The 23,858-nt window shown below is 39.0% G+C and overlaps 2 protein-coding genes across 5 annotated transcripts in view; one reads left to right on the forward strand and one right to left on the reverse strand.

Moving 5' to 3' along the window:
• Window positions 1-3,998: 3,998 nt before the first annotated feature.
• Window positions 3,999-11,428, forward strand: asah1b (N-acylsphingosine amidohydrolase (acid ceramidase) 1b). Its single transcript, XM_037690468.1, has 14 exons — window positions 3,999-4,111; window positions 4,230-4,276; window positions 7,977-8,067; window positions 8,147-8,233; window positions 8,319-8,397; window positions 8,487-8,561; window positions 8,644-8,689; window positions 8,769-8,913; window positions 8,997-9,051; window positions 9,137-9,218; window positions 10,058-10,189; window positions 10,544-10,667; window positions 10,807-10,863; window positions 10,943-11,428. Exons 1-14 carry the CDS (start codon window positions 4,043-4,045, stop codon window positions 11,030-11,032), a joined length of 1,179 nt encoding a protein of 392 aa, XP_037546396.1. The 5' UTR covers window positions 3,999-4,042; the 3' UTR covers window positions 11,033-11,428.
• A 1,686-nt stretch (window positions 11,429-13,114) lies between these two features.
• The window catches only part of pcm1 (pericentriolar material 1), a 29,633-nt gene continuing 18,889 nt past the window's right edge, over window positions 13,115-23,858 (reverse strand). Inside the window, exons 20-40 of one of the 4 annotated variants that reach the window (XM_037689934.1) lie at window positions 22,737-22,882; window positions 22,462-22,661; window positions 21,963-22,143; window positions 21,572-21,876; window positions 21,285-21,446; window positions 20,987-21,043; window positions 20,627-20,799; window positions 19,225-19,356; window positions 18,493-18,619; window positions 17,982-18,149; window positions 17,758-17,855; window positions 16,843-16,977; window positions 16,563-16,760; window positions 16,409-16,465; window positions 16,179-16,314; window positions 15,584-15,744; window positions 15,431-15,491; window positions 13,915-14,120; window positions 13,719-13,811; window positions 13,479-13,602; window positions 13,115-13,375 (exon numbers count right to left, since the gene is read on the reverse strand). In XM_037689934.1, coding sequence (XP_037545862.1) covers window positions 13,350-13,375; window positions 13,479-13,602; window positions 13,719-13,811; window positions 13,915-14,120; window positions 15,431-15,491; window positions 15,584-15,744; window positions 16,179-16,314; window positions 16,409-16,465; window positions 16,563-16,760; window positions 16,843-16,977; window positions 17,758-17,855; window positions 17,982-18,149; window positions 18,493-18,619; window positions 19,225-19,356; window positions 20,627-20,799; window positions 20,987-21,043; window positions 21,285-21,446; window positions 21,572-21,876; window positions 21,963-22,143; window positions 22,462-22,661; window positions 22,737-22,882 — 2,946 coding nt within the window. In that variant the 3' untranslated portion in view covers window positions 13,115-13,349. Of the gene's footprint in view, window positions 13,376-13,478; window positions 13,603-13,718; window positions 13,812-13,914; window positions 14,121-15,430; window positions 15,492-15,583; window positions 15,745-16,178; window positions 16,315-16,408; window positions 16,466-16,562; window positions 16,761-16,842; window positions 16,978-17,757; window positions 17,859-17,981; window positions 18,150-18,492; window positions 18,620-19,224; window positions 19,357-20,626; window positions 20,800-20,986; window positions 21,044-21,284; window positions 21,447-21,571; window positions 21,877-21,962; window positions 22,144-22,461; window positions 22,662-22,736; window positions 22,883-23,858 lie in introns of all 4 variants that reach the window. The other 3 variants (XM_037689935.1, XM_037689937.1, XM_037689936.1) reach the window with 3 other exon arrangements.

Consider the following 23,858-nt stretch of genomic DNA (forward strand, 5'->3'; position numbering starts at 1 on the left):
TAGTTACAGCTTTTTGCTTATTTTCCTCCTATAATTTTAAAGCATCCATGTGTTTTTCTCAGTAAGCTATTTTTAGCACACCACAAAAAAGATTTCTAATGGATTTCACATCTGGACTTTGTGTTGGTCAGTTCATGTGTGAAAATTATTTTTAATGTCCTTTCAGTGCTTCAACTGAATCCAGACATTGTTTTGCAACATGCGGTATCTTTGCTTTCAGAAATGAATAAAAGTACCATATTTTTCTGACTAAGGCGCATTAAGCGAAACAAAACAGGTAAGTCCAACTTTATTCAGCACATTCACAATAACCACATATTTGAGGTCAGTAAGCACAACCAGAATTAATACATAAGGTGCACCGGATTATAAGGTTCAGTGTGGATTTTTGAGAAAATTAAAAGGATTTTAAGTGTTCCTTATAGTCCGAAAAATACGGTATTTGATATTAAGACTGGATCATTCAGTATATTCTGGTAGTCTGGTAACTGATTTTTAGTCACGTAATGTAAAACTTCGATCTGACCAATTGAGGGAACCCCTTTATCAAACACTGCCCCTACCTATACAGACATGAGGGATGTGACGCTTCAACAAATATTTTGGAAGGTTTCGAGGCACAAAACAGCTCCCCAGCAATGAAGGAAATCCCAATAGCTGACGAGCAGTCCCTGAGCCTCGAAACTGGAGGTCTGCAGGACACTGAAAAAAAAGCAGCAGGACCCGACAACATACCAGGAAGAGTACTCAAGGACCAGCTCGCCCCTGTGCTGAAACATTTTTAACAACTCCCTGAAGCAAGACATCATTACCCCCTGCTTCAAGGCAAGAGGCTTCAACACCACCATCAGGAACTGGTTTCTTGACTTACTCTCTTGACAGCCCACAGTCAGTACGAGTGGGAAGGAACATCTCCGTTACCAGTCTGAGCACGGGTTCCCCCAGGGCTATGTTCTGAGACTGCTTCTCTTTACCCTGATGACCTAAGACTGCGTTGCCAGGTCTGAGACCAACCACATCATCAAATATGTGGACAACACCACAGTCGTGGGCCTGATGAGCAACAAGGATCAGGCATATTGGGAAGAGGTACACCTTGTGAACTGGTGTGGGGAAAATAACCTGGTTCTGAATGTCAACAAAACAAGAGAGCTCATTGATTTCAGGAAAATAAAACCACATCACACGCCATTGCTCATAAACAACACGGAGGTGGAGAGCACCGGGTTCCTGGGGATGCACATAACCAATCAGCTGTCTTGGTCAAGAAACACTGGGTCCCTATTGAAAGCCCAGCAGTGTCTGCACTTCCACCATAGACTGAAGAGAGCACACCTCTGAGTCCCACCCCATGTCCTCACCACATTCTACAGAGGAACCATCGAGAGCATTGTGACCAGCTGCATTGCAGTTTGGGAAGGAAGCTGCAGACTGGAAGGATTTGAGGAGGGTGGTGAGAACGTCAGAGAAGATTTTTTTTTTCATTCATTCAACCTTTATTTAAACAGATAAATCACATTGAGCCTCGAAGACTCATTTACAAGTGGGACCTGTTTGGACAGATAAAAACAGTGGTAAACTGGACACATGTAGGAGTTGGAGGCGAAAAAAATTCCTATCAGACTTTTCTTTCCTGCCTGAGGAAAAAAACCCTCTAATATTAAAAAAACACCTTGCACAAACAAGCATATAGTGATGTAGACAATCTGCAGACGGAGGAGACGAGATCGGTCAGCAATGTTCATAGATGCTCTCGAGGTCACTGTAAAAGTTCTGATAAGGATGGAAAATCGGTCAATGTCCTCCGGTGAGATCCATAAACATTCTCGAGGAATGGCCAAGAATAACGTTTATGAGAATCCAAGAGTCCTGAAATGATGACACAAAGTTTATTCAGCTGGTTCCATCTGGTTATCAGTTGGAAATTCCTCAGGGGGTGGTGAGCGTCAGATCACGTGTACTCCAGGCGAATTCAGACAAGATGACCTTCAAGGCCAGCCAAGGGAGCCAACTTCAGATAAACACAGTTGTTTTTGGGACACGCAGAACTTAATGACATCTACATTTAGTCTGTGTTGGTCGACTCAGTTCCGAAATGTCCAAAATACATGGCCACACCGATGGAACGTGACTGAGTAAAATCCCAAAGATCTGATCCATTCAGCCCAAAGCATTTGAGTCTGGGTACACGAGACACAAACCAAGACATCATAAAGGCATGCAGCGGGATCGGGTCCAAATTTGCTGCCGACGACTTCCTTGATTGTAGATAAAACCAGCCGCCAGCCGAATCCAAAAAGCAGGAACTAGTTATCATAAGATCATTAAGACACCCCAACCATCCATCCAGGACATTGGTCTCAGGCACTGTGACCAGAGCCAATAAAATCAAAAGAGACAACTCTCACCCACAATATGGACTGTTTAGTCTGTTGACCTCTGGCAGGAGGTACCGCAGCCTATGGACCAGAACCACCTGGTTCTGCAACAGTTTCATCCCACAAGCTACTGAACTCGGGTCACAAACGAAGTGACCACAATAACAAACACACACAGACAGACCTAAACACCAAAGTCTATAAAATTTGTTTTAGGCCAGATGACCAGCTTGCTACTCACAGAAACAGCCTGAGGTCAACCAAGGCCAAAGTGGTTCAGAAAAAGGGTTGTAAGCGCAACCATCCAGGTAGACCAGGTGGTTGGTTTCTACCTCGATGACTGAGTTTGCACTAAAACTACAAAAGCTGTTTGATTCCAAAAGTTTGATTTCATTTCATTTTCTATGCGTGGACATGCTCATATTTTCACTAATAAGCATTGCTGTGAGCTTTGTTTCTCATTTGATTTCACCAAACATTCAGCAGTTCCTGGATGACTATAACTAAATAATATTAATACATTTCTTAATGTGTGTTATTAGCCACATACAACCTTTTATTTATTACTGTTTTATTGTCTGCCCATTCAATAAAACATCTCTTGTGTTTTTATTTGTGGGGAAAAGGAGACATAGCGGAGGGTTAATCAGAATTAATGTGTTTATTCTCACATTTGTAAAAAAAAAAATCCCTTAACATAAAGTAGTACATTTGAAGTTTATTTTTGCAAGTATACTTTAAATTAAGTATAAGTATATCAAGTATACTACACACCATACTTGTAGTGTACTAGACGTATACTGATTTAATACTTGTTTGGACTAAATTGGGACACTTTTATAGTATTTTTAAGTATATCAAATAAAGTTTATAAAAAGTAAACTTCAAGTACACTTCCTCATTTTTAGTGTAAAAATAAATATACTTGTAGTACACTTAAATACACTACTTTTTGCTAAGGGATATGTACTTCAAGTTTACAGTTTGAGCTGTAATTATAATTGTATAATTGTAATTCAGTATGAAGACGGTTTTGTTGCCTTTTTCTGTACGGCAGTCTAGCTCTGGTAAGAGTTTGTAGATAAGGCTATATGCACACTGGTGCCATTTGTTTAACAGTCCCTCCATGTTGTGGCCTTGCAGTGTAGATTTAGTTGATATAAAAACCTATGTAAAGATACTTTGAGGTTAAACTGGTTAACACACATGTTTAGACACTATTTAAACAGAAAAATGTGGAGTCACATGATGAAATAAATGATAATATGGCTTTTTGTGGTTTACAGTACACTACTGTACTGACTTTACTAACCGTGCTTCTTGTCTTGAACGTTTTTAAATTTACTGTACTAATGTGCTCCCAAATCCACAAGGAACATACCACTAACCTGACATGGGGGTGGGGGTAAATATATCGTTGTTTAAATGTTATGCCAAAAAATAAAATAAAATTGGAAAGGCTATTTAAAGTAAGTGTTAGTCCAAAATATATATATATAGATTTTTTATAGTTACATTTATTATCTAGTTTAAAGGGAAATCTGCACCCCCCCCCCTTTTGCATGATCGATCAGTCCGGAGTCACGCGGTAAAACAAAAGTAACTTCCGCAATTACGGTGTGATAAAAAACAGAAGCCCAGTAGTCAAAGAGCAGATTTTCAAAATGGGACACTTTAATTTTCTTATTTTAGCCGCTTTTTTCTCCGTCACGTCCACACAGTTTATACCGCCGGTAAGCGACATTTCGGCGCAGCCGTTGTTTATTTTGACACTGTTGACTATTTTATTTTCCTTATTCTGAATCTGTCTTCCTGTAGTTTGGTTCTTTACTAAAGTGTACTTTTTTGCAGTATACAGAAGACTGCCGGACAGACATGTACCCACCAAATGGTCCCACGTAAGTGTCAGAAATATCGTTGAACGATACATGAACAGAATCACTGATTATATGTGGCTTCTATAGATACATAAGATACTGTACAGTACTAGCGAATACTTAAGATCTGTATGCCATTTCTTTTTTTTATACTTTATATATTTTTGCTATTTTTGGGTGTAACTGGTACCGTAAGTACACAATTTCGTTCCACTTAATGTACCACATGTTATGCGAATAAAGAACATTGGTCCTTCGAGCTCTGCTGCCTTCACTGTCTCATGTAAATGTCAGTACTTTGCTTTAGTTCGGGGCAAGTTAGAGAACGGAGTAACATCTTTACACTACACATTATTGTTTGACTTCATCCGTGTGAGTGATCGTTTGCATTTTGATTTAAAAACTACCGAGTCGTTTTCTGTATTTGTCCAAAATATTGCTGTCAGTTTGACCGAGGTGAACGCAAACGCCTCATCAGTTTGTGTAATTTGAAGAAACATATTAGAATGCATCATAAATGTATATTACATTTATTGACATATGTTACAACCCTTGGACTGAGTCTACGAGGCACAGGGTGTAACATAAATTGTAAATGTAAAGCTAATAACTCAACAACAATCCAGGTTAGCATTACAGCAATTTATTCATCTGAGAGTTTTGTGTGTTACAGACAGAAGGGAAGCCATGAACTTCAAGGTCTCCAAGGCCAAAACAACAAACAAAAGAGTTCTGGCTAGAAAACAAAATCACAAATTATCTAATGAAACAAAAACTACAATTCCTAAGCTCTCTGGCTGGTCAAATAAACAGGAGAAACGTTATGCTGATACATGCTCAATAATCCAGGTAGAAAAACAAAAAGTTAAGTCAAGTCCTCTGGATGGGTTAAAAAAAAAAGTAGAAACTTTTCGTCTTTCATCCTAAAGACTTCCTCAGTCTGATGTGCTGTATTCAGCTCAGTCTTATAAATAGCACCTTCTCAGAGTGGATCAACCAGTTTTGCTGCTGACAACCAAAACCAGCTGATCACATGCTCAAGAAGGACCATCAGCCTAACGATGGGTCATTAGCACACTGATGGCTGTTTACTGTTCACAGAGGGCTGAGTGATACTAGCAATCACAGCATTGTAAGAGGGGGACAGTTGAACCCGGAGGCCTCCACCCCTGTTTAATGATGGATGGTTTCATTTCACAAAGATGGCCTCCTTTACTTCTCTCTCAAACCATCGTTCCTCTCTGTCCAGGATGTGAACATCTTCATCCCTGAAAGAGTGACCGCTGGCCTGGAGATGAGTGTAGACCGCAGAGTCCTGGCCTGATGATGTTGATCTTCTGTGCTGGGCCATCCTTTTGGCCGGTGGCTGTTTAGTTTCCCCGATGTATGACTGATCACCCTCCTGACACTGAACAGCATACACAATATTACTCTGTTTGTGCCGGGGGACTGGATGAACCAGTCTTTGCCGTAATGTATTTTGGGGTTTAAAAGCCACTGGGACGTTGTGTTTAGAAAATATGGGCTTGTTTTGAGCGTGAAGTTGCTTATTTGGGCTTGACTTTCTTTCCGAGTGAAACTAGTTGATTATCTCCCAGCTCCGCACAATAAAGCAAAAGACGAGTGGTAGTAGGTAGTTTGTCCCTTCCACATCCCCCTTTTCCTGTATCGCTCCCGCCCAAGTTAACGAGGCGACAGGCACATACCCAAACAAACATTCATACTGTTGCCGACCACTAGGGGGTTTCACTCACACGAAGATATCAGGATGTTTTATTTTTAAAAAATATGTACCATATTTTCCGGCGGACACGTCACACCACCCTATAAGTTGCATTGGTCCATATTTGTCTAATAAAGTGGAAAAAATCCATAAATATGTTGCTTCGCCGTGTACGTCAAATCTATTATGTGTCACCGCTGACAACCCGGAAATGTGGGCCGATGTGCCAAAAATGGATTGGCTGCCAAATGGCGGCCGCGGGAGCGTGCACGAGAGGACTTTATCAAGAATTTAACAAGATTAACACTTAAACAATTATTTGTTTGTTTGAAATTATAGTTAAGGTGTGTCTCAGTCTAACATTTGCTTAATAAATGCACTTTAATGGTAAAATCAGCTGCATTTCAAAAATAGTTTTGTTGCTGAGGTGCTCCCGGGAGCGAGCAGACAGGGAGGAAAATGGGAGGAACGGGGTTAGTTTCTCCGAAAATTAACAAGAAAAGCACCTAAACAATTATTTGTTTGCTCAAAATTATAGCAAAGATGTATCTCAGTCTAACGTTTGCTTAATAAATGCACTTTTTAATGGTCAAATTAGCTGCATTTCGCCGGGGCGGTACAGCTTAATTGACGGTTCCAAGCAGTGAGCAGAATGATGGTGGTAGCCTATGGCAGGCCGATTAAGTCATTAAAAGCTGGTGAAGACTCTCAATCTTACAGGACATGGTAAATTAAAAAAAAGTTCAAGAAAAAAATCATAAAATAAAGTATAATAAAGTCTAGTTGTTTTTGTCTTGAACTTTTTTGAATTTGTCATTATAGCCATGTTTATCTATTACATTGTACAACAGCATGCCATACTGCTATTTCTACTCTGCTGCCATCTAGTGGCTTTTTTTTTCAGTCAGAATGAATGAAAACGGTCATATCTCAGCCAAAAATAGTTTATAAATGTGGGGGAAAAAAATCCATAAACATGTTGCTTCAGCTATAAGTCGCAGGGCATGTAAATTATGCAAAAAACTGAGACTTATAGGCCGAAAAATACGGTACACATATTTCATCACCCAAGTACCCTATCTGTACCCTACCCACCCTATCTGACACTTTTCACCTCTACTACATTCTTTGCCACCTCCTTCAGGACCACCTCCATTTCTCTTTCTATCCACACCATGGTAAAACAGTTTAAACCCTGCTCCAATGCTGCGAGCCTTGCTGCCCTTCCACGTGGTCTCTTGGGACACACAAAACATTTACCTTCCTTCTCGGCATCATGTCAGCCAGCTCTTTACCTTTGCCTGTCATTGTCCCCACATTTAGATCCTCAGTCCTACATTCTTGAGTTTCCTTTGCTCTTGTCTCCTGACACGTTTCCCTCCTCGTGGTCTTCGACTAACAGTAGCACAATTTCCGCCGGCACCCTGTTTGTCAACAGCACCAGTGGCGGTCGTCGTTAACCCGGACCTTGACCGATCCGGTATAGTATCACTGAAATGAACTCGCGTTTGAGTTTTGGCAAAAAGTGTTTTGCATCGGATGCCCTTCCTGACACAACCCTCATCATTTACCCAGACTTGGGACATTAGCTTGTGCTCCCTAGCGGCTGGCTTTTTTTTTAAACGAATGTCCTAAAATGTCAAGTCCATTCAAAATATGTTTGCAAAGGGTGTCGTTTTTAAGTGCACGTTGTTTTCATCTATTTTGTTGTTGTTGCATTTTTATATTAAATCAGTCTAATTAGTCAGTCAGCCGCTGCATTACAGTGATTTAAATAAAAAAAAACAGAATATTTTCAGCTTGGTGAATACACACGACTAATTACTCACCTGAATAAAAATGTTATTTCTTTATCAAAACACAATTTGCCGCTCAGCTTAAACGAGTCGCGTTAATGCTTTAAAGCTCAAAAACAAGGTAATATCAGTGTACAGCTGTGGATGAGTTATTAACCACAGCAACATCAGCATTATTTTATCATTTGATCTTTCAAACCAGGTTCAAAGGAGACGTCAGCTGGTACACTGTGGACCTCGACTTACCACCCAAAGAGAGATGGGCGGCTGTGATCTCCGACAAAAAAAACTATGTAGGTGGATTGCAAAGTGCCTCAAGATCATAAGTTCTAGGCCTGGCATTAATGTCACTCACGGTTCTCTTGTTTTCAGCTGGTCTCGATGATTCAAGCCATCAGAGACTTGGCAGATGCTTTTGTGCCCAGTGGACGACTGGTAGAGATGGTTGACCTTATACTGGTGAGTGTCATTTTCTTCTCAGCGAGTGTTTTGCTGCTGCTGTGATGAAAGATTGGATGATTGCAGAGTTCACTGTCCCTTACAGCCTTTAATGGTAAACACGCTCCCAAATCCATTTCGTGATGAGATCAAAGGAATTGCTGAAGTTTCAGGAGTTCCTCTTGGTAAAAACTAAATAATGCATTATTTAGCATATAGATTTAAAAGTCCACACAACTAACCTTTGTCCTTTTTTTAAATTCTAACAATTTAGGTGAAGTAGTCTTGTTTAACATCTTCTATGAGGTGTTCACTGTGTGCACATCAGTTGTTGCAGAGGATGAGAAAGGTGAGTCCATGATGCAGATTTGCTTAAAAACAATAAAACAACTGTGCAAATAGTGAAATGTTTTGGCGCTCGTCATCAACAGGAAACCTCCTCCATGGAAGAAATTTAGATTTTGGACTATTTATGGGGTAAGAGCCTCGGCGCTTTTATTGTTTTACATTTTGACGTGGAGTCTTGGTTCATGTAAGGACTTGTTCCTCATTGCAGCTGGGATGAGAAGAACAAGTCATGGACCATCAGTGAGAAGCTGAAGCCCCTCGTGGTCAACCTGGATTTCAAAAGAAACCAGCAGACGGTTTTTAAGTCGACAAACTTTGCCGGCTATGTCGGCATGCTCACGGGCATCAAACCTGTAAGTGATTTCATCTTAACTCAAGGGTTGTGCACTTTTTCATGTAAAAAGAATAAACTAAACATTTTTTTCACCTCTGCCAGCATATATTCACTTTAACGATGAACGAGCGCTTCAGCGTCGACGGAGGATACATTGGTGAGTTTACAGTTTTTCTCAGCTTTCACACCTAAGAACTAGCTGTAGTCTTGATTGCTTTGTTGTTGTTTTTGTTGATGTGCAGGAATCATGGAGTGGGTCATGGGACAAAGAGATGGGATGTGGATGAGCTTTCTCACTCGATCTGTTCTAGAAAATGCAAATAGGTACTATTTTAACATTTAAACATCGTGTAGGCCTGTCACAATAACAAATTTTGCCGGGTGATTGTCTCAGACATTATCGTGATAAACGATAATATTGTTTGAAATTTCACAATTAGTAATTATTGTCAAATTTAAGAGGAAATGTTTAATTTGTGTTGAGTGTAGTACCTTTTTCCAACCACCGGATTGCAGTATAAGACTGTTTGAACCGAAGGATGGATAGTGAGGGAACGCGCAGCATCTCTATAAGAAAAATGGGAGGGAGGCCCCTTGACGTGACATGGGCTGTCTCTTCAGTTCTCAAAATGGCGGACGTTTGGTGTGATTTGAGCTCTTTAGCATTTTTCACACAAAGCTTTTATTTAAAAAAAAAAATCAATAAACAAGTTCTCAGCTTCTTTTTGCAGAGAAAAATGTTGTACACAAAGGCACGGGTTTCAACCGTGAATTTTAGGGCTTCAACAAGGCCGAGGTTTTTTTTTTTTTTTACCTCGAGGTCGGCCTGTTAGCTTAGCTCGTAGCTTAGCTTCTCAGCTTAGTAGTAGAAAGAGACACGATGAAGCGATAAATGAAAACCAGTGCAATCAGTTTTTGTCATTTTGCACAAGTTCTTAAAAAAGAAAAAAAACAACTAAATGAGATCATGCCTAAAACAGAATCTAGGTGTTAAATAATGACACCAAAATAAAACAATAAAAGCACAATTTCCTATAGGTAAAGATTGGTAACAAAAAAAAGGTCAAAATTAAAACATTGAGTGTGAAGCACGACTTGAAATTTAAAGCTGAATATTTATAAAACTGAATGCTAATAATGAGTTTGATATTGTTTCCTATTAGCTATGAAGAAGCCAAAAAGACACTGGCTCAGACCAAGATGCTCGCTCCAGCTTACTTCATCCTCGGAGGTAACCAAACGGGGCAGGGCTGCATCATCACCAGGTCCAGGCTGCTCAGCATTGATGTCTTGGAGTGGGTACCAAACAGCTTTGAAGCTTTCCACTTGTTGGCACTTTTGGATGATGTTTGTTTATATATATATATATATATATATATATATATATATATATATATATATCATTAATATCACAGCACTTTGGTTGGCCTTGTTGCTGTCTTAAGTGCTTTATAAATAAAGTGGTATAAAGTGATATAGTATATAGAATTGTAACGTTGACAGAAGTCGATCACAAATCTTTATCTTGTGAAACTCTTGCCTAACTGTTGACATAGTTGGTTTCAGGTCAGCTGATTTAAATTGTACAATCCTGTTGCTCTGACGTGGCATGTCACATTTTGAGGTTTTACCCAACTTCCTTTACTCAGGATTGATGTGAAACTGGGCCGCTGGTACGTCTTGGAGACAAACTACGACCACTGGGAGGATCCTTTTTTCCTGGACGATCGGAGGACTCCTGCCATGACGTGTATGAACCGGACCACGCAGGCGGTGAGTGCTGACGCCGTTTCAGAACTGAACTCGATTTCACTCAGAGTAAACTCGTTCGGAGATATTTGAACTAGTTTAATGTGCAAGTGTGCCTGAAATTCCTGTTTAATAAAAGGTTATGACACCCTTTTTCCTGCAGAACATCTCTGTGAGAACACTGTACGACATGCTCTCAACCAAACCAGTGTTAAACAAGGTGAGGCGTTTTATGATGGTTTAAATCAACAACAGTCTGGTTTCTTATGTGCTGAGATCTTTATTTATTTATTTTACAGCTGACCACATACACAACTCTGATGAAAGTGTCGGAGGGAAAACTGGAGTCGTACATCCGGGACTGTCCAGATCCGTGCATGCCTTGGTGATCCTACGAACAGACTCCTGATCAGTTTGCAGAATGCCTGAAGGTTGATTCATCTCGGTACAAAGTGTCAAGCTTTTAAGTTTCCACAGTAACTACTGACCTGAGCACTTTTGTAACGCTGCTGTCATTTCTCACATTTAAAGATACAGCTCAAATCTTTTCTGTGGAAAAGTTTTAAACGGTACCTTACCTGTTGAAGGACCTCAGTTTGAAGGAATGGTTCAATTCTGACCAGATTGACGAGCTAATAGGTAGGCCAAGAGAGGACATTTAAATCTTCAGTTTGTGTTCTTTTACAAGCCTTTACATCGTAAATTTCACATTAGTTATTTATCTAGAATTCATTGGTTATTTGCAAGCATAAACGGTGTCAGTAGCAGCTAGCTGTAGCACCTTTAGCAGGAATATAATAAAATGTCTTCAGTATACAGTAGTCCCTCATTTATCATGGGGGTTCTGTACCCTCCCCCCCCCCCCGCCCCCCCCCCCCCACCAGCGAAAAACCGCCAAGTATGGATACAGTAGTCCAAGTTAAAGTTCAGTAAACTTTGTCTTAACGTGCCAGTCTGAAATCACAATCACTGTTACTCCCAATCTCCCAAATATACTATTTAAATTTCAATACTGTAACATTTTAAAATGTTACAGTATTTAAATTTAAATAGTAGAGAAGAGCAGCAGAACATCAAATGGATGTCACACATCTCTGCAGCACGGAGCAGAAATGTACTTTTTTATCAATTACACTGAAACAACTGAACATAGAAGTTCTAAAATAATTAAAAATAACTTTTAACACTTTTGTATTTTGTGATTATGATGATTTTACGATGTGACATACTTTGAATTTTAAGTCGTAAGACAAAAGTCGATTGGTGTATCTGGACAGCAAAGGGTTAACCCTTCACAAAACTGCAGCACGAGAAATGTGAGTGGCAGAGAAGATCAGCTGATCAGCTGCAGGAGGGAGCTTCCCATGCACTCGTGGGCTGCACACATGGTGCAAAAACATTTAAAATAATTGATTTTAATTAAACAATCCGTGGCTCATCCATCAATTGTGTCATGTCCAATCTTACTTTGACGAACTGCGATTTAGAGAATATGCGAAAAATTAACCACGAAGTAGCGAGGGACTACTGTAATTGTAATGTGCACTTTATGTCAGAGTTGTTTTACAAAATGGTTTTTGTGTGATGTGCAGAATAATTCAACGCTTTAAATTTTTTATAGCAATCTACTTAGGTGGTGGCAGACTACATTTTACTGTCAGCTGGTCAGATTCAAAACATTTATCCAAAATTAAGATTTTCATAACACTATCTACAACAGGTAAGATATTTAACATTTCCACAGAACCATCAGGCTGAAGTGTATTCAAGGACATTTTTGGGTTATGAGGGTATTTTGAACCAAAACCTGTAAATACTTCTGTTCTTTCAACTGTAACTTTACTTGTATAATGTGAACATTTAGTGGTGATCCTTGGAGATGATTCAGTAAATGTTAATTATTGCTCAGTTATCAAATCTCTGCAAATGTAGCATTTTGTTACAGGCTATGTTTAAATACTTCCTCTGATACTGACAAATGTGCCTCAATGCTAATCACTCTCACTTATTAAATTATAACTTTTTTCACAAGTTTCACGTGTTTACCTGTGGTTTTGATTCATATCTGACTTTTATAAGGCTGTGATTGATTTATTAATAATTGTTTAGTCACAATATCTTAAATTATTTGTTTTTTATTATAAGACAAGAAAAAGTGAATACAATTCAAAAGTGAGACTAAGGAGAATTAAAAAAAAAAAAAAGAATAAAACAAAATAAATTCATCCGAATTTTAGAAGCAGCTAAGAACAGTCCTAGATTATTCTCTTCACATTTTACATATTTCCTGAAACAGCAGCTCTTCTGTCCTCCTGACTACACATTCAGCTTCCTGCAGTCTCTTTATAATTGTAAATTAAATGCAGAAAACATGAACAACTGGTAAGGCCAGGCAAAAACAAACATTTAAAGGGGAAAAAAAAGCTGAACTAATCCTCAACTAAGACGAAGGCAGATTAAAACAAGGATATATTTCAAACAAAGGCTTATCTGTTGATCAGCAGCAGGAAATACATTAAACTATAATGAATAACAATGAACTTTAAATGTTGACAACCGTCTGACTGCCACAGCTAATCTGTGACCACTGCGTAACTTCGCTACTATAGTCGACAACAGGAACCAATTATAAACCTAAAACCAACTGAGGGAGGAAAATATTGCTAAAGACAGTAATAGTTTGAGACATTTCTGCATCTTTTTTTTTTACATGTTCTCAGCGCTGTTGGTTTCTGAAAAAGAACAAACATTAACTGTTGGAGGATGTTTGACAGCTGTGATTTGAGCTGTAACGTGTAATCAACGGGAATCAAAAGAAAAGGTTGTCCTTCGTACCTGGCTCCTTCAGTGTCTGAGCATTTCCCACCAGCCCCGTCACCATTTCAGTGTTCCCATTAAGGATCTCCACAGAGAGGTTATTATTCTGTTGCTCCTCCACTATTCTCTTCTGGAGCTCTTCCTAATGTAAAACACATCACAGCTTTTTTTCTTCTTTTGTTCCTGCAACTTCAAGTCTCAAACTTCTCCATTAAAATCAATGTTTGCAGCAGATGAAGAGGAGTTTTTCCCCCTTACCTCACACATGACTGTAAGCTGCAGCGGCAAGTCTTCCACTTTGACAAAGTCGTCTTCATCTGACCTTTGGCTCGTGTTACCTGATCCCATCTCCTTAATAAATAAAATCACAACTGTGATATTAAGATTTGATCTAAATTACACATAAAAGAATAAGCACAAACAATGACACAATGAAACTCCTATCAGCACTTACATCCACATTGACAAGGACAGGTGAGTCCGTGTTAGGACTACTAGTGGGCGTTGAGTCTTTGGGGACATCTTGACCTGGGAAGACAGCAGAGCCCCCCTCTGAGGGAGCAGCAGCCCCGACTTTACTCTCATCCTCGATATTTTGGTTCTCCACATCTGTATGTTCCTTCACTGTGGCGTCTACGTTCTGAGCTGACATGTTGATTTCTGCCAAAGAAAAATTACCACCTTTAAAAAAAAAAAAACTAAAGACAAATACTCCTAAAATTATGATGGAGCTTTAGGGCCACACTGCGGAAAAAAATTAATGAAATTACGTTATAAACAAGAATAAAGTCATAGTATTACGAGTATAAAGTCAAAATAATATGAAAATAAAGTCAAAATAATACGAGAATAAAGTTGAAATAGTACGAGAATAAAGTTGAAATAATACAAGAATAAAGTCAAAATAATACGAGAATAAAGTCAAAATAATACGAGAATAAAGTCAAAATAATACGAGAATAAAGTCAAAATAATACGAGAATAAAGTCGAAATAGTATGAGAATAAAGTCATAGTATTACGAGAATAAAGTCAAAATAATACGAGAATAAAGTCGAAATAATACGAGAATAAAGTTGAAATAATACGAGAATAAAGTCGAAATAATACGAGAATAAAGTCGAAATAATACAAGAATAAAGTCAAAATAATATGAGAATAAAGTCAAAATAATATGAGAATAAAGTCGAAATAATAAGAGAATAAAGTCAAAATAGTATGAGAATAAACTTGTAACATTACCAAAATAAAGTTGTAATATTACCAGAATAAAGTTGTAATATGACAAAAATAAAGTTGAAACAATATGAGAATAGTCATAATATTACGAGAAAAAACATGTAATATTACCAGAATAAAGTCATAATATTACGAGAATAAAACAGAAACAATACAAGAATAAAGTCATAATATGAGAATAAACTCGTAATATTACCAGAATAAAGTCGTAATATTATCAGAACTCCAACTTGAACAAGCAGTCTTACAACTGCAGTAAAATGATGAATGTTGACGTCAGCAGTACAATAGCGGGGAGCCAGTGCACTGTGACATATGAATTCTTATGATAAACTGAAGCCGTATGGCATTACAATTAATGGCTGCATTGACGGATTTAGTCGTGACATAATGTGGATGGAGGCATAGTTCACAAACAGTGACCCAAAAGTGATTGCGGACTACTTCATAAACACAGGGACTCACACTGGAGACTGTCACAGCAGGTGCGAGCCGACCCAGGACGTATTACGACTTTATTCTCTTAATATTATGACTTTATTCTCATAATATTACAACATTATTCTCATATTTATTATTATAATCTTTATTATTCTTGTAATTTTATGACTTTTTTCTCGTAATGTAATTTTTTTTTCTTAGTGTGGCCCTAATACTCCGTTGTATAAAATGATTCCATCAAACAGAATTTAACTCGTTAGTTGGTTGTCATTGCTTGCACTTGGGACTCACCATTATTCTCTGAAGAGTTCTGTTCAGGCTTTATCTCCTGAACTTCACCGCTGGTTGTGTCCTGGAACAATTGAGACATATTTCAAGAGGTCAAACAAGACCAGATATGGCAGTTACATTAATAAAAAATAATAAAAATTCATTAAGGCTGACCGTGGTGCTGAGCTCCTGCTCTACTTGTCCATCTGCAGACACTTGCAAGGACGTTTGGACATCTACAGGTCCGGCTTCAAACTCTTCGATTTCCTCGTCCTCGTTCTCATCCTCCCCACTGCCATAGTTAGTCAGAGCCTGAGTCTCGGCTTTGGACAGATCTGATGAGCAACAAAATCAATAATTTAGGGAGTTTGTTGTGATTTCATATAAATGATCAAAAAGTAGACACAGTCAGTTTGTGATATGTAAATATATTCAGCTCTGTTTCCGAGTGAGCGATCAAAAGGAAGCAAGTTTGCAGCTTCCACTGTACGAAACACTTTTTCCTCTAAAGCAGCGTATAGATGGATCTGATCTCATTAGAGACTTGGAGTTCGAGCAAATCTTCTGGCAGCAATTGTTCCTGATAAATATGGCTGCGCCTCAAGTTTAACAGCAGATTATTTTCCAAGTAGCGCTGCGACAACCAAACTGGCATCAGATCTAAGAGGAAGTCTGTGTTGAGTTATGGCTTTTAGCAAATTAAGAGGTTTTAGGAAGTAGTCAGCCCATTTCATTTTATTTAATTATTTTTTGTTAAAGATTCACGTACTGATAGATAAATGCACTTCCTGTCTATGCCCTCCATCCTCCTCTTCAGCATCACTGCTCTTGTTGCTCTTCAGCTCTGCTTCCAGATAAAGCTTCTGGAAGGTAAAGTTTCCTTCCTTCTCTGCTTCGTCTTGGTCCTAGATGAACGGATGAGAGAAACATTATTAAAGCACATAAACATTTATTTTAAGAGCAATAAATGATTTTCTTATCGGGACAAAAGTGACTCACCTTATCTTCATCAGCATAAGCTGAAGAAACTGACACATAAGTAACATCTATATTCTCCTAAATGATGGAATGAATTAACATAAAAATCACATTAGACAAATTCACATCTCACAGTCCCAATAGAAATTAAAGGCAATTTAGAAAATGAACTTACATTAAGAACTTCTTTTGCTTTACTGGGTTTTTCGTTCAGTTTCTTATTTTTGTGTTTCGCAGCCAGTGTGCTGCTGCTGTCCAAATCCTGCATGAGCTTAAAGAAGGCCAGCTCATTAAAGAGGATCTCTGAAATCTCCACCAACAGGTCCTCCCCACAATCCTTCAAAGTACGACCCACAAATTTACTGAGCGATTCCTAGATAAAAAAAAAAAAAAAAAAATTGAAATAGCAGAAAGGCCTTATTGCAATCACCTCCACTGAACAACCTGCCACCTACCTGCAGAATACCTCCCAGCTGTTTGTGGAAAAAGTGGACAAACTCTTTGCTTTCATCATTTTGCTGAGTCAGAGTAAGCACCATGCGCCGCACAGATGTCAACAGCTGGGGTGAACACACCTCGTTCATGTTCTCCTGGTAAAATCAAAACGATTTTTGTGAAATGCTAAAAAGAAGTTGATCTACTTTTGGTACCATTTTACAATAAGGTTCCCCTTATAGATGCTAATAAATAGTTTATAAATACATTATTAATTCCCCTATAAACACTTTATAAATCATTAATAACTGCTTATTATGCATTAATTAAGGGTGACAGAAACAAAACTGGCCAGTTTCTTGCCAAACAGTGAGCCACATCTGTTCACCTATTTCATCTAAGGTTGTTATATTAAACATTTCAGACTAAGTTACTACCTTGTAAACACAATAAGTATTTGTAAACCTAGATCTTTAGCATATAATATTGTACTTTCTAAGTATCTACAACTAATATTATATCCTAAAAAAACAGGTTTCCAAATGCTTATTGTGCACAAGGTAGTAACTTAGTCTGAAATGTTTAATATAACAACTCTAGATGAAATATATAGGTGAACAGATATGACTCACTATTTGGCAACAAACTGGTCAGTTTTGTCTCTATCACCTTTAATTAATGCATAATAAGCAGTTATTAATGATTTATAGCGTGTTTATAGAGGAATCAATAACGTATCTATAAACTATTTATTAGCATCTATAAGTGGAGCCTTATTGTAAAGTGGTAACCTACTCTTTTTTTTTTAAATGTGTGCTTAAAAAATATATCCTGCACTGACCACCAATAAAGTGGATTCCTTTTTGAACACGGTGGATTAAACTTAGTAACTCTCGATATTAAAAAGTTCCGGTCTCTCCTTTTAGTTTTCCTACCTTCAGAAAAGGAATGACTTCTGTCATGATGGCTTTGATCTGACGATCCAGCTGTTGGGTGTCAATCTGAGGGCAGTGCACATCTCCAGCTGCAGCTCCTTCTAACACAAAAAATGTCATTTTGTACAAAAATTTAAACAATAAAAACACAAGAAAGGTCACAACTAAGCTGCTAAAGGGCTTTGCACATGTACATGAGCATCATGTATACGTGCATCATGTACCTTCCTCTGGTTCAGCGGGGTTAGCAGAAGCGCGTTCAGCATTTGAGACTTCAGAACTGTTCAAACCTGCAGCACTGGTGTTGCAGTGGTTAAAGTCAGCTTTAAGCTTCATGCGCTCATACTCTCTAATCCTTGCCAGAGCTTTGTCTAAATGAATCACCGTGTTGCCTGTCAGATCACCACAGAAGAAGAGGATACGGAAAGTTCAATCAATGAAACAAGCAAGCAATACAATGGATATTAACACACCCAGGTTTACGTTATAAGATCTCGCAAAGTAAACCAGTCTCATTCTTAAACTGCAGAGCGGTCCACCCACAAAAAATGATGGTAATATGTTTGCAGTATTAATCTGAATGCTGGTTGATTTGTCAGGAAAAGCCGTGAAAAGCCCCACTGAGAAAGTATCAAACGCTCTCTTCAAGCTCAACGCAGTAAGCAAAGTACTTTAACGGCACATCTGTAGATACAGAGAGCACTGGTTGCAATGATCAAACATTTAACACTCTACCCAGATCATCGTTGGCAAATGGTTCCAGGTTGGAAGAGGTTGACATGTTGCTGTCATTATCCACCGATTCTGCATCATCCTTCCTCTTTAAGTCCTGCACATGCCTCAAGTTCTTCTCCACCACCTCCTGAAAAACACACGAATGCTGGTTTGGAGGTTCGCACACACTCAACATGGTTTTAATGTCAGACCTGGTAGTTTATAGATGATTCAACACACAGTAATAGTGGTTTGGTTTCCAAATGTTCAAATGTGGAAAACGACATCTTACTCTTGAACAAAGTATTTTCACAGACAAAGACCTGGCTCCCAATTAGTCCAACTCTAGGGACCTTGGAGCAGAACAAAGAACACGTGTCTAATCTAGCAACAGAGACATGAAGAGACAAGGGTCGTTTGTTTTTATAGACGGGCTTCTGTGGCTTCGCTGCCAAGTTAAATTCAAAGACAATGGAGGAGGAGGAGGGAAAATTAAAAAGCTGAAAATAAAGAAACATGGGAGACGAGGAAATGGAGTGAGATGAAAGAAGGGACGCTTAAGAGAAAAGCTAATGAAAGGTGTATTTAGATGTAGAAAACAAAGGACATAAAAAACAAGGGAGGTGGATGACTGTGGGGACTGAAATATCAGAACAGACTTCATTATGGAAATGAAGGGGACGTACAAAACAAGACAGGGGTGTGTGTGTGTGGGGGGGGAATATCAAAATCCCACACTGGTGGAAAACTGACTTCATCGCTGGTGAAAAGGCTCTGGCTGGGTGTCAGTTCTGACTGAGAGCCTGTTGTCCACACAGCAGGGCCAAGAGGGGGCAACTGGTCCTCTGCTGCGCTTCTCACTGCCAGCTGCTTAGTCACCAAGTCCTGTGAGGAATGCATTTGAGCGTCAAAAACGTTGTTTTCACTGAATAAATAAGTGGGAATTTGAAATCAAGCTGTAACTTTCAAATGAGGGCAAAGAAAAAGGCAAAGAGCAAATATTGTGCACGTGATGGGAAACTGAACAGCCTTATTGCATGTGGAAAGAAGCTGTTGCACATTCTGGTCATGCCTGATTCAGTGAAGTAATATCTTCATCCAGACGGTAAGAGCTTAACCAGCGGGGTGAGACGGAGCTCACAATACAAAACTAACACACCATAACTATCAGCTGATCTTTTCAATTGAGTCTTCTATCTTCATCTCAGCTCATTATTCACTTATTAAGGTTTACATTCAAGCATTAAATCTCACACTAATTTACTCCACAAATGCACACGTATTAGAGCTGTCTACTCAAAAATAAAACAGTTATCCTCAATAAAACAGTCAGCCTACCGTATTTTCCAGCACATAAGTCGCAGTTCTTTTGCATAGATTTGTCAGTTCTGCGATTTATACGCAGAAGCGACTTGTGTACGTTTTTTTTCTTCTATATTCTGACGCTTTAAATAAAAAAAAAACTGCAACTGCGAGTCCTCCCGTGCGCGCTCACTTCACTCAGTTGGTGCAGATGGAGGAACGCTGGAGAGCTAGCAGCTCCAGCCACGATGGATGGATGGACGGATGGATGGCGCTGTGATGCCCAGGCGAAATGCAGCTGTTTTGACCATTAAAGTGCATTTGTTAAGGAAAAGTTAAACCGACGCACTGTCAAGTAAACAAATAATTGTTTTTAGGTGTTAATCTTGTTCATTTGAAAAAAACTGCAACAGCGAGTCCTCCCGTGCGTGCTCGCTTCACTCAGCTGGTGCAGGTGGAGGAACGCTGGAGAGCTACCAGCTCCAGCCGTAATGAATGGATGGATGGATGGATGGATGGATGGCGCCACGCCGCCCAGGCGAAATGAAGATGTTTGACCATTAAATAAACTCATAATAAATGCGACTTGTATGCCGAAGCGACTTTTCTGTTCAGTGCCCTGAGATGACTTCTGTTGTGACTTGGTGCTATATAAATAAACTGAACTGAACATATAATTTTTTTCCTCTTCATGATGCTTTTCTTGACTGATGCGACTTATATTCTGGTGCGACTTATACGCCGGAAAATACGGTATAACGTTCTTAAGATTTAATCAATTTAATGGGACTTTTAAAACCTAAAAGTATGAAAAGGTTAAAAAAAATTCCAATGCAAGCAGTCCTAAACTCACCTGCAGGCAAAACAGAGCTCGCTGGCGTAAATAGTCTGTGTTGAGGAGCTGCAGCTCGTGGAAGAGCTCGATGAGAAAGTGGGGTCTCGACTCGTTCTGGGAAATCAAAGTAGCCACTTCGGAGTAAATGGTCTCTCTCAGAGCTTCGAAGAGTGAGAAGTCACTGCTTGCATCTAGAGTATTGGGATTTTACAACATGAGTAAAAATAACATATTAGAAGATGTATTTAAATTGACTGCTTGTTACTGAGGGAAATATTTAGTTTGGCCATCTTGGTTAGGGTTTGGACGACTGAAATGTGTGACAGTTAGTAGATGATAAGAAAATCAGATGACGAAAGATCTGCATGGTGACGTTACCTGGTGCTTCTGTGCATGCAATTCTGTTAGAGAGGAAGGGTGTTCTCCAAGCATAAGCTGTGAGTAAAATAAATTAAAAGTAACAAATTACCCTAAAAATAAAATTAAGCATGCAATAATGGCAGATGTGTAAAATAAAATGAATGAATAAAAGGAGAGGAGGTTTGTAAATTCAGGGACCAATAAAACGTAAAAATATGATAATGAATACAATTATAGAATGTTTACAGAAAAACAAGATACAGACTGGAATCAGGAAATAAACTGTGGACACTGTTACAAGTAATCTGAGCCGTACCCGAGGAGAGGTCATTTCTTTTGTTCCCAAGCTTAGCCTTGCTGTCCAGCTTTTCTTGAGTCAGTTTGTCCAGCAGTCTCTGATTCTGATCCCTGTGATGGGACGACGCTGCCCTCTGGTGGACAAAGTCTACAGTGCTGCTGACACTGTCACTCTCATGGCCTTGAAAGAAAAATAAGAAACTAGGACTGACATCATTGAAAAAATATTTACATATTTTACATGCATAAAGGACATAAAACCAAATAATAAGTAAATATATTTGAGGAGCTTGACTCCACTCATACCTTCACTGTTCTTGCTGTGCCCTTTGCTCCTCCTGCGTTTGTTTTTTGGCGTTTTGCTTCGGGAGGCCAGGTTGGCTTGTGCCGAGGCCTTCCTTCCAGCCTTAAAGGTCTTTGTGATTGTGGTTGGATCAACAGGATCAGGGATGCTGCTGAAGCTTCCCTGCGACTCCTTGTCGAACTCTGGCCGTCTCGAGTGAGGTTTCTCAAACGATGGGGAGGAAGAGGCAGACTCTCGAAGCTCAGTTTTAGACGTGTGAAGCCGAGTTATATTTTTTGTGTAGGATGTGTTGAGTCGGGCTGCCGGTCTAATGTAGCAAAGCCAAAATGGAACATAAACAAGTTTAAATGAAAAATCAAATGTATTCAAAGACAAATCCCCATTTTTCCATACCTTCTGTCAGCAGAAGTGTTAAGAGGGGAGCGTTGCAGTGGAGGAGGGAAAGTCATGCACTCAGTTTTAATAGAAGCGTTTTGATCCAGCTGAAGGTTCTGATGCTCGGGAGTAGCTGGGCCAACTGCGCCTCGAGGAAATCCCCCCATGGCAGCAGGAAATGACGGATACAAGTTAAAGCCTTTAGAATGAAAGAAAATGTGATTGGCTTAAGATGTTGCGTTAATGCTCCATAAAAAGCAATAAAATCATAATTCATTCAACATCATTTTACTTAGAACTGTGTCATCTCAGTGTCCTTTTAAAACACTCGTTTAAAATAAGGACACACTTTATAACCTTGAGCACTGCAAATCATGAAATATAATCAATAAATTACATGAACTGTTTACTTTTTTGTTATTTATTAACAAAATGTGTATGCATTGAAAAAAAAAGGACCCTCCTTATTCATTTGCTGCAGAATAAATCAAAGACCTAATCAATAAGCAAATCATACTGGGAGGGAATGGAGGCGATGAAGAATTTGCTGTGTTTAAAGCAGAAGCATTCAAAGTAGAGTTGTAGGGGAGGAAGATGCCAGGCGGCGCTGAAGGGTCCGGGTTGGATTCCTGTCCTGAGCCCTGCTTCTGTGTCTGCCAGCCTGCTTCTGAGCCCTGCTGCTGCTGACGGATGAGGTCGTTCAAGACCTGCTTCAATCTGAAAGAAACATTAGATTGTAGAAAATTTACCATGGTAGAGAACTCAACTGACCGTTCAGGCTACTACTTTTACCTTTGTACATTGTTTTGCTGCCAAGTCAGCTGAGTATAGCACTGGTTAAGCTGATGCATGACCAGTTGGACCTGTGGTGACGACAGGTTGTTGGGTAACACGCTGTACTGTCCTGTCAGCAGAGTCTGCAACATGTATGATAGAGTCTGTGGAAGAATAAAGAGCCACTGACTGACCAACTTTTTTTTTTTTTTTTTTTTTTACGGTAATGTCATTTAGACGCTGTTCACAACTAGAAATAATAATTGCTCCTTGATGATCAGAATACAGAAGGACAGACGTGTTCCGATTGTCTACTTATCATCTCATCTAACTTCTCTATATGCTGAATATTCGAGCAGTAGGTCAGCTTATGAAGTGGCCGACAGCTGATGTTTCTGCAAAATCATAATTACCTTCATTGAGCTACTGATTCACAAATGTTTGATTTTTCTGAGTCAAATCGGTTGGGAAATTATTTTTCAAATATTTGAACAGGTTCAATTATAAAACAAGTGAAATATTAAATGTACAAAAGCAAAACAATTGATTTATGATAAGGCAGAACTCAAACCCAGTGCAATTCATCTGACTAAAATAAAAGCTTTGTTGTTTTTCTGTGTTTTTATTTTTTTTAAAAAGAAACTGTCCAGATGACCTGACTGAAAAATGTTGGATTATATACCTGGATTATTGAGCATGGACTTTGTTGTAATCCATGCTAAGCTCTGCTGTTACATAAGAAATAGTTTAACAAAAACCTGTCAGGCCCTTTTCTAACTTTTTGAAAAAAACACATGGGAAAGATGAATCCGTAGACTAAAAGACTGATCCAGCACCTGCTTTGTTCATCATCTCTGCAAACTTTACCATCCAAAGACAAGCAGAACATTATTCTGAATGTTTGGATGATGCTTTTTATAGAATATTTAACAGCTAGAAACTGAAGAGAGAAAAAACAACTCCTAATGGATGTGGTGTGCCTGAAGTCAGATCAAATGAGCTGACCCTTCAACTGGGCCTAGGACACATTTGCACTCATGCTGTTGCATCAGAGTTGAACAAGCACCACAAAGTTTCTAAACCTGCACTGAGCAACTTAATACTAATGTTTGAGTCAATTTATCCTGAACAGATTTTTCG

Source organism: Nematolebias whitei, chromosome 16 (assembly GCF_014905685.2).
Source record: "Nematolebias whitei isolate Nwh7 chromosome 16, NemWhi1, whole genome shotgun sequence".
In the NCBI taxonomy this organism is placed as follows: domain Eukaryota; kingdom Metazoa; phylum Chordata; class Actinopteri; order Cyprinodontiformes; family Rivulidae; genus Nematolebias; species Nematolebias whitei.

Excerpts from the sequence above, each read along its gene's own strand:
- asah1b (XM_037690468.1), top strand. The coding sequence starts at position 4,043 with ATGGGACACTTTAATTTTCTTATTTTAGCCGCTTTTTTCTCCGTCACG. Across the intron at positions 4,112-4,229 it reads CCACACAGTTTATACCGCCG|TATACAGAAGACTGCCGGAC; the intron begins GTAAGCGACATT and ends ACTTTTTTGCAG. Across the intron at positions 9,219-10,057 it reads GTTCTAGAAAATGCAAATAG|CTATGAAGAAGCCAAAAAGA; the intron begins GTACTATTTTAA and ends GTTTCCTATTAG.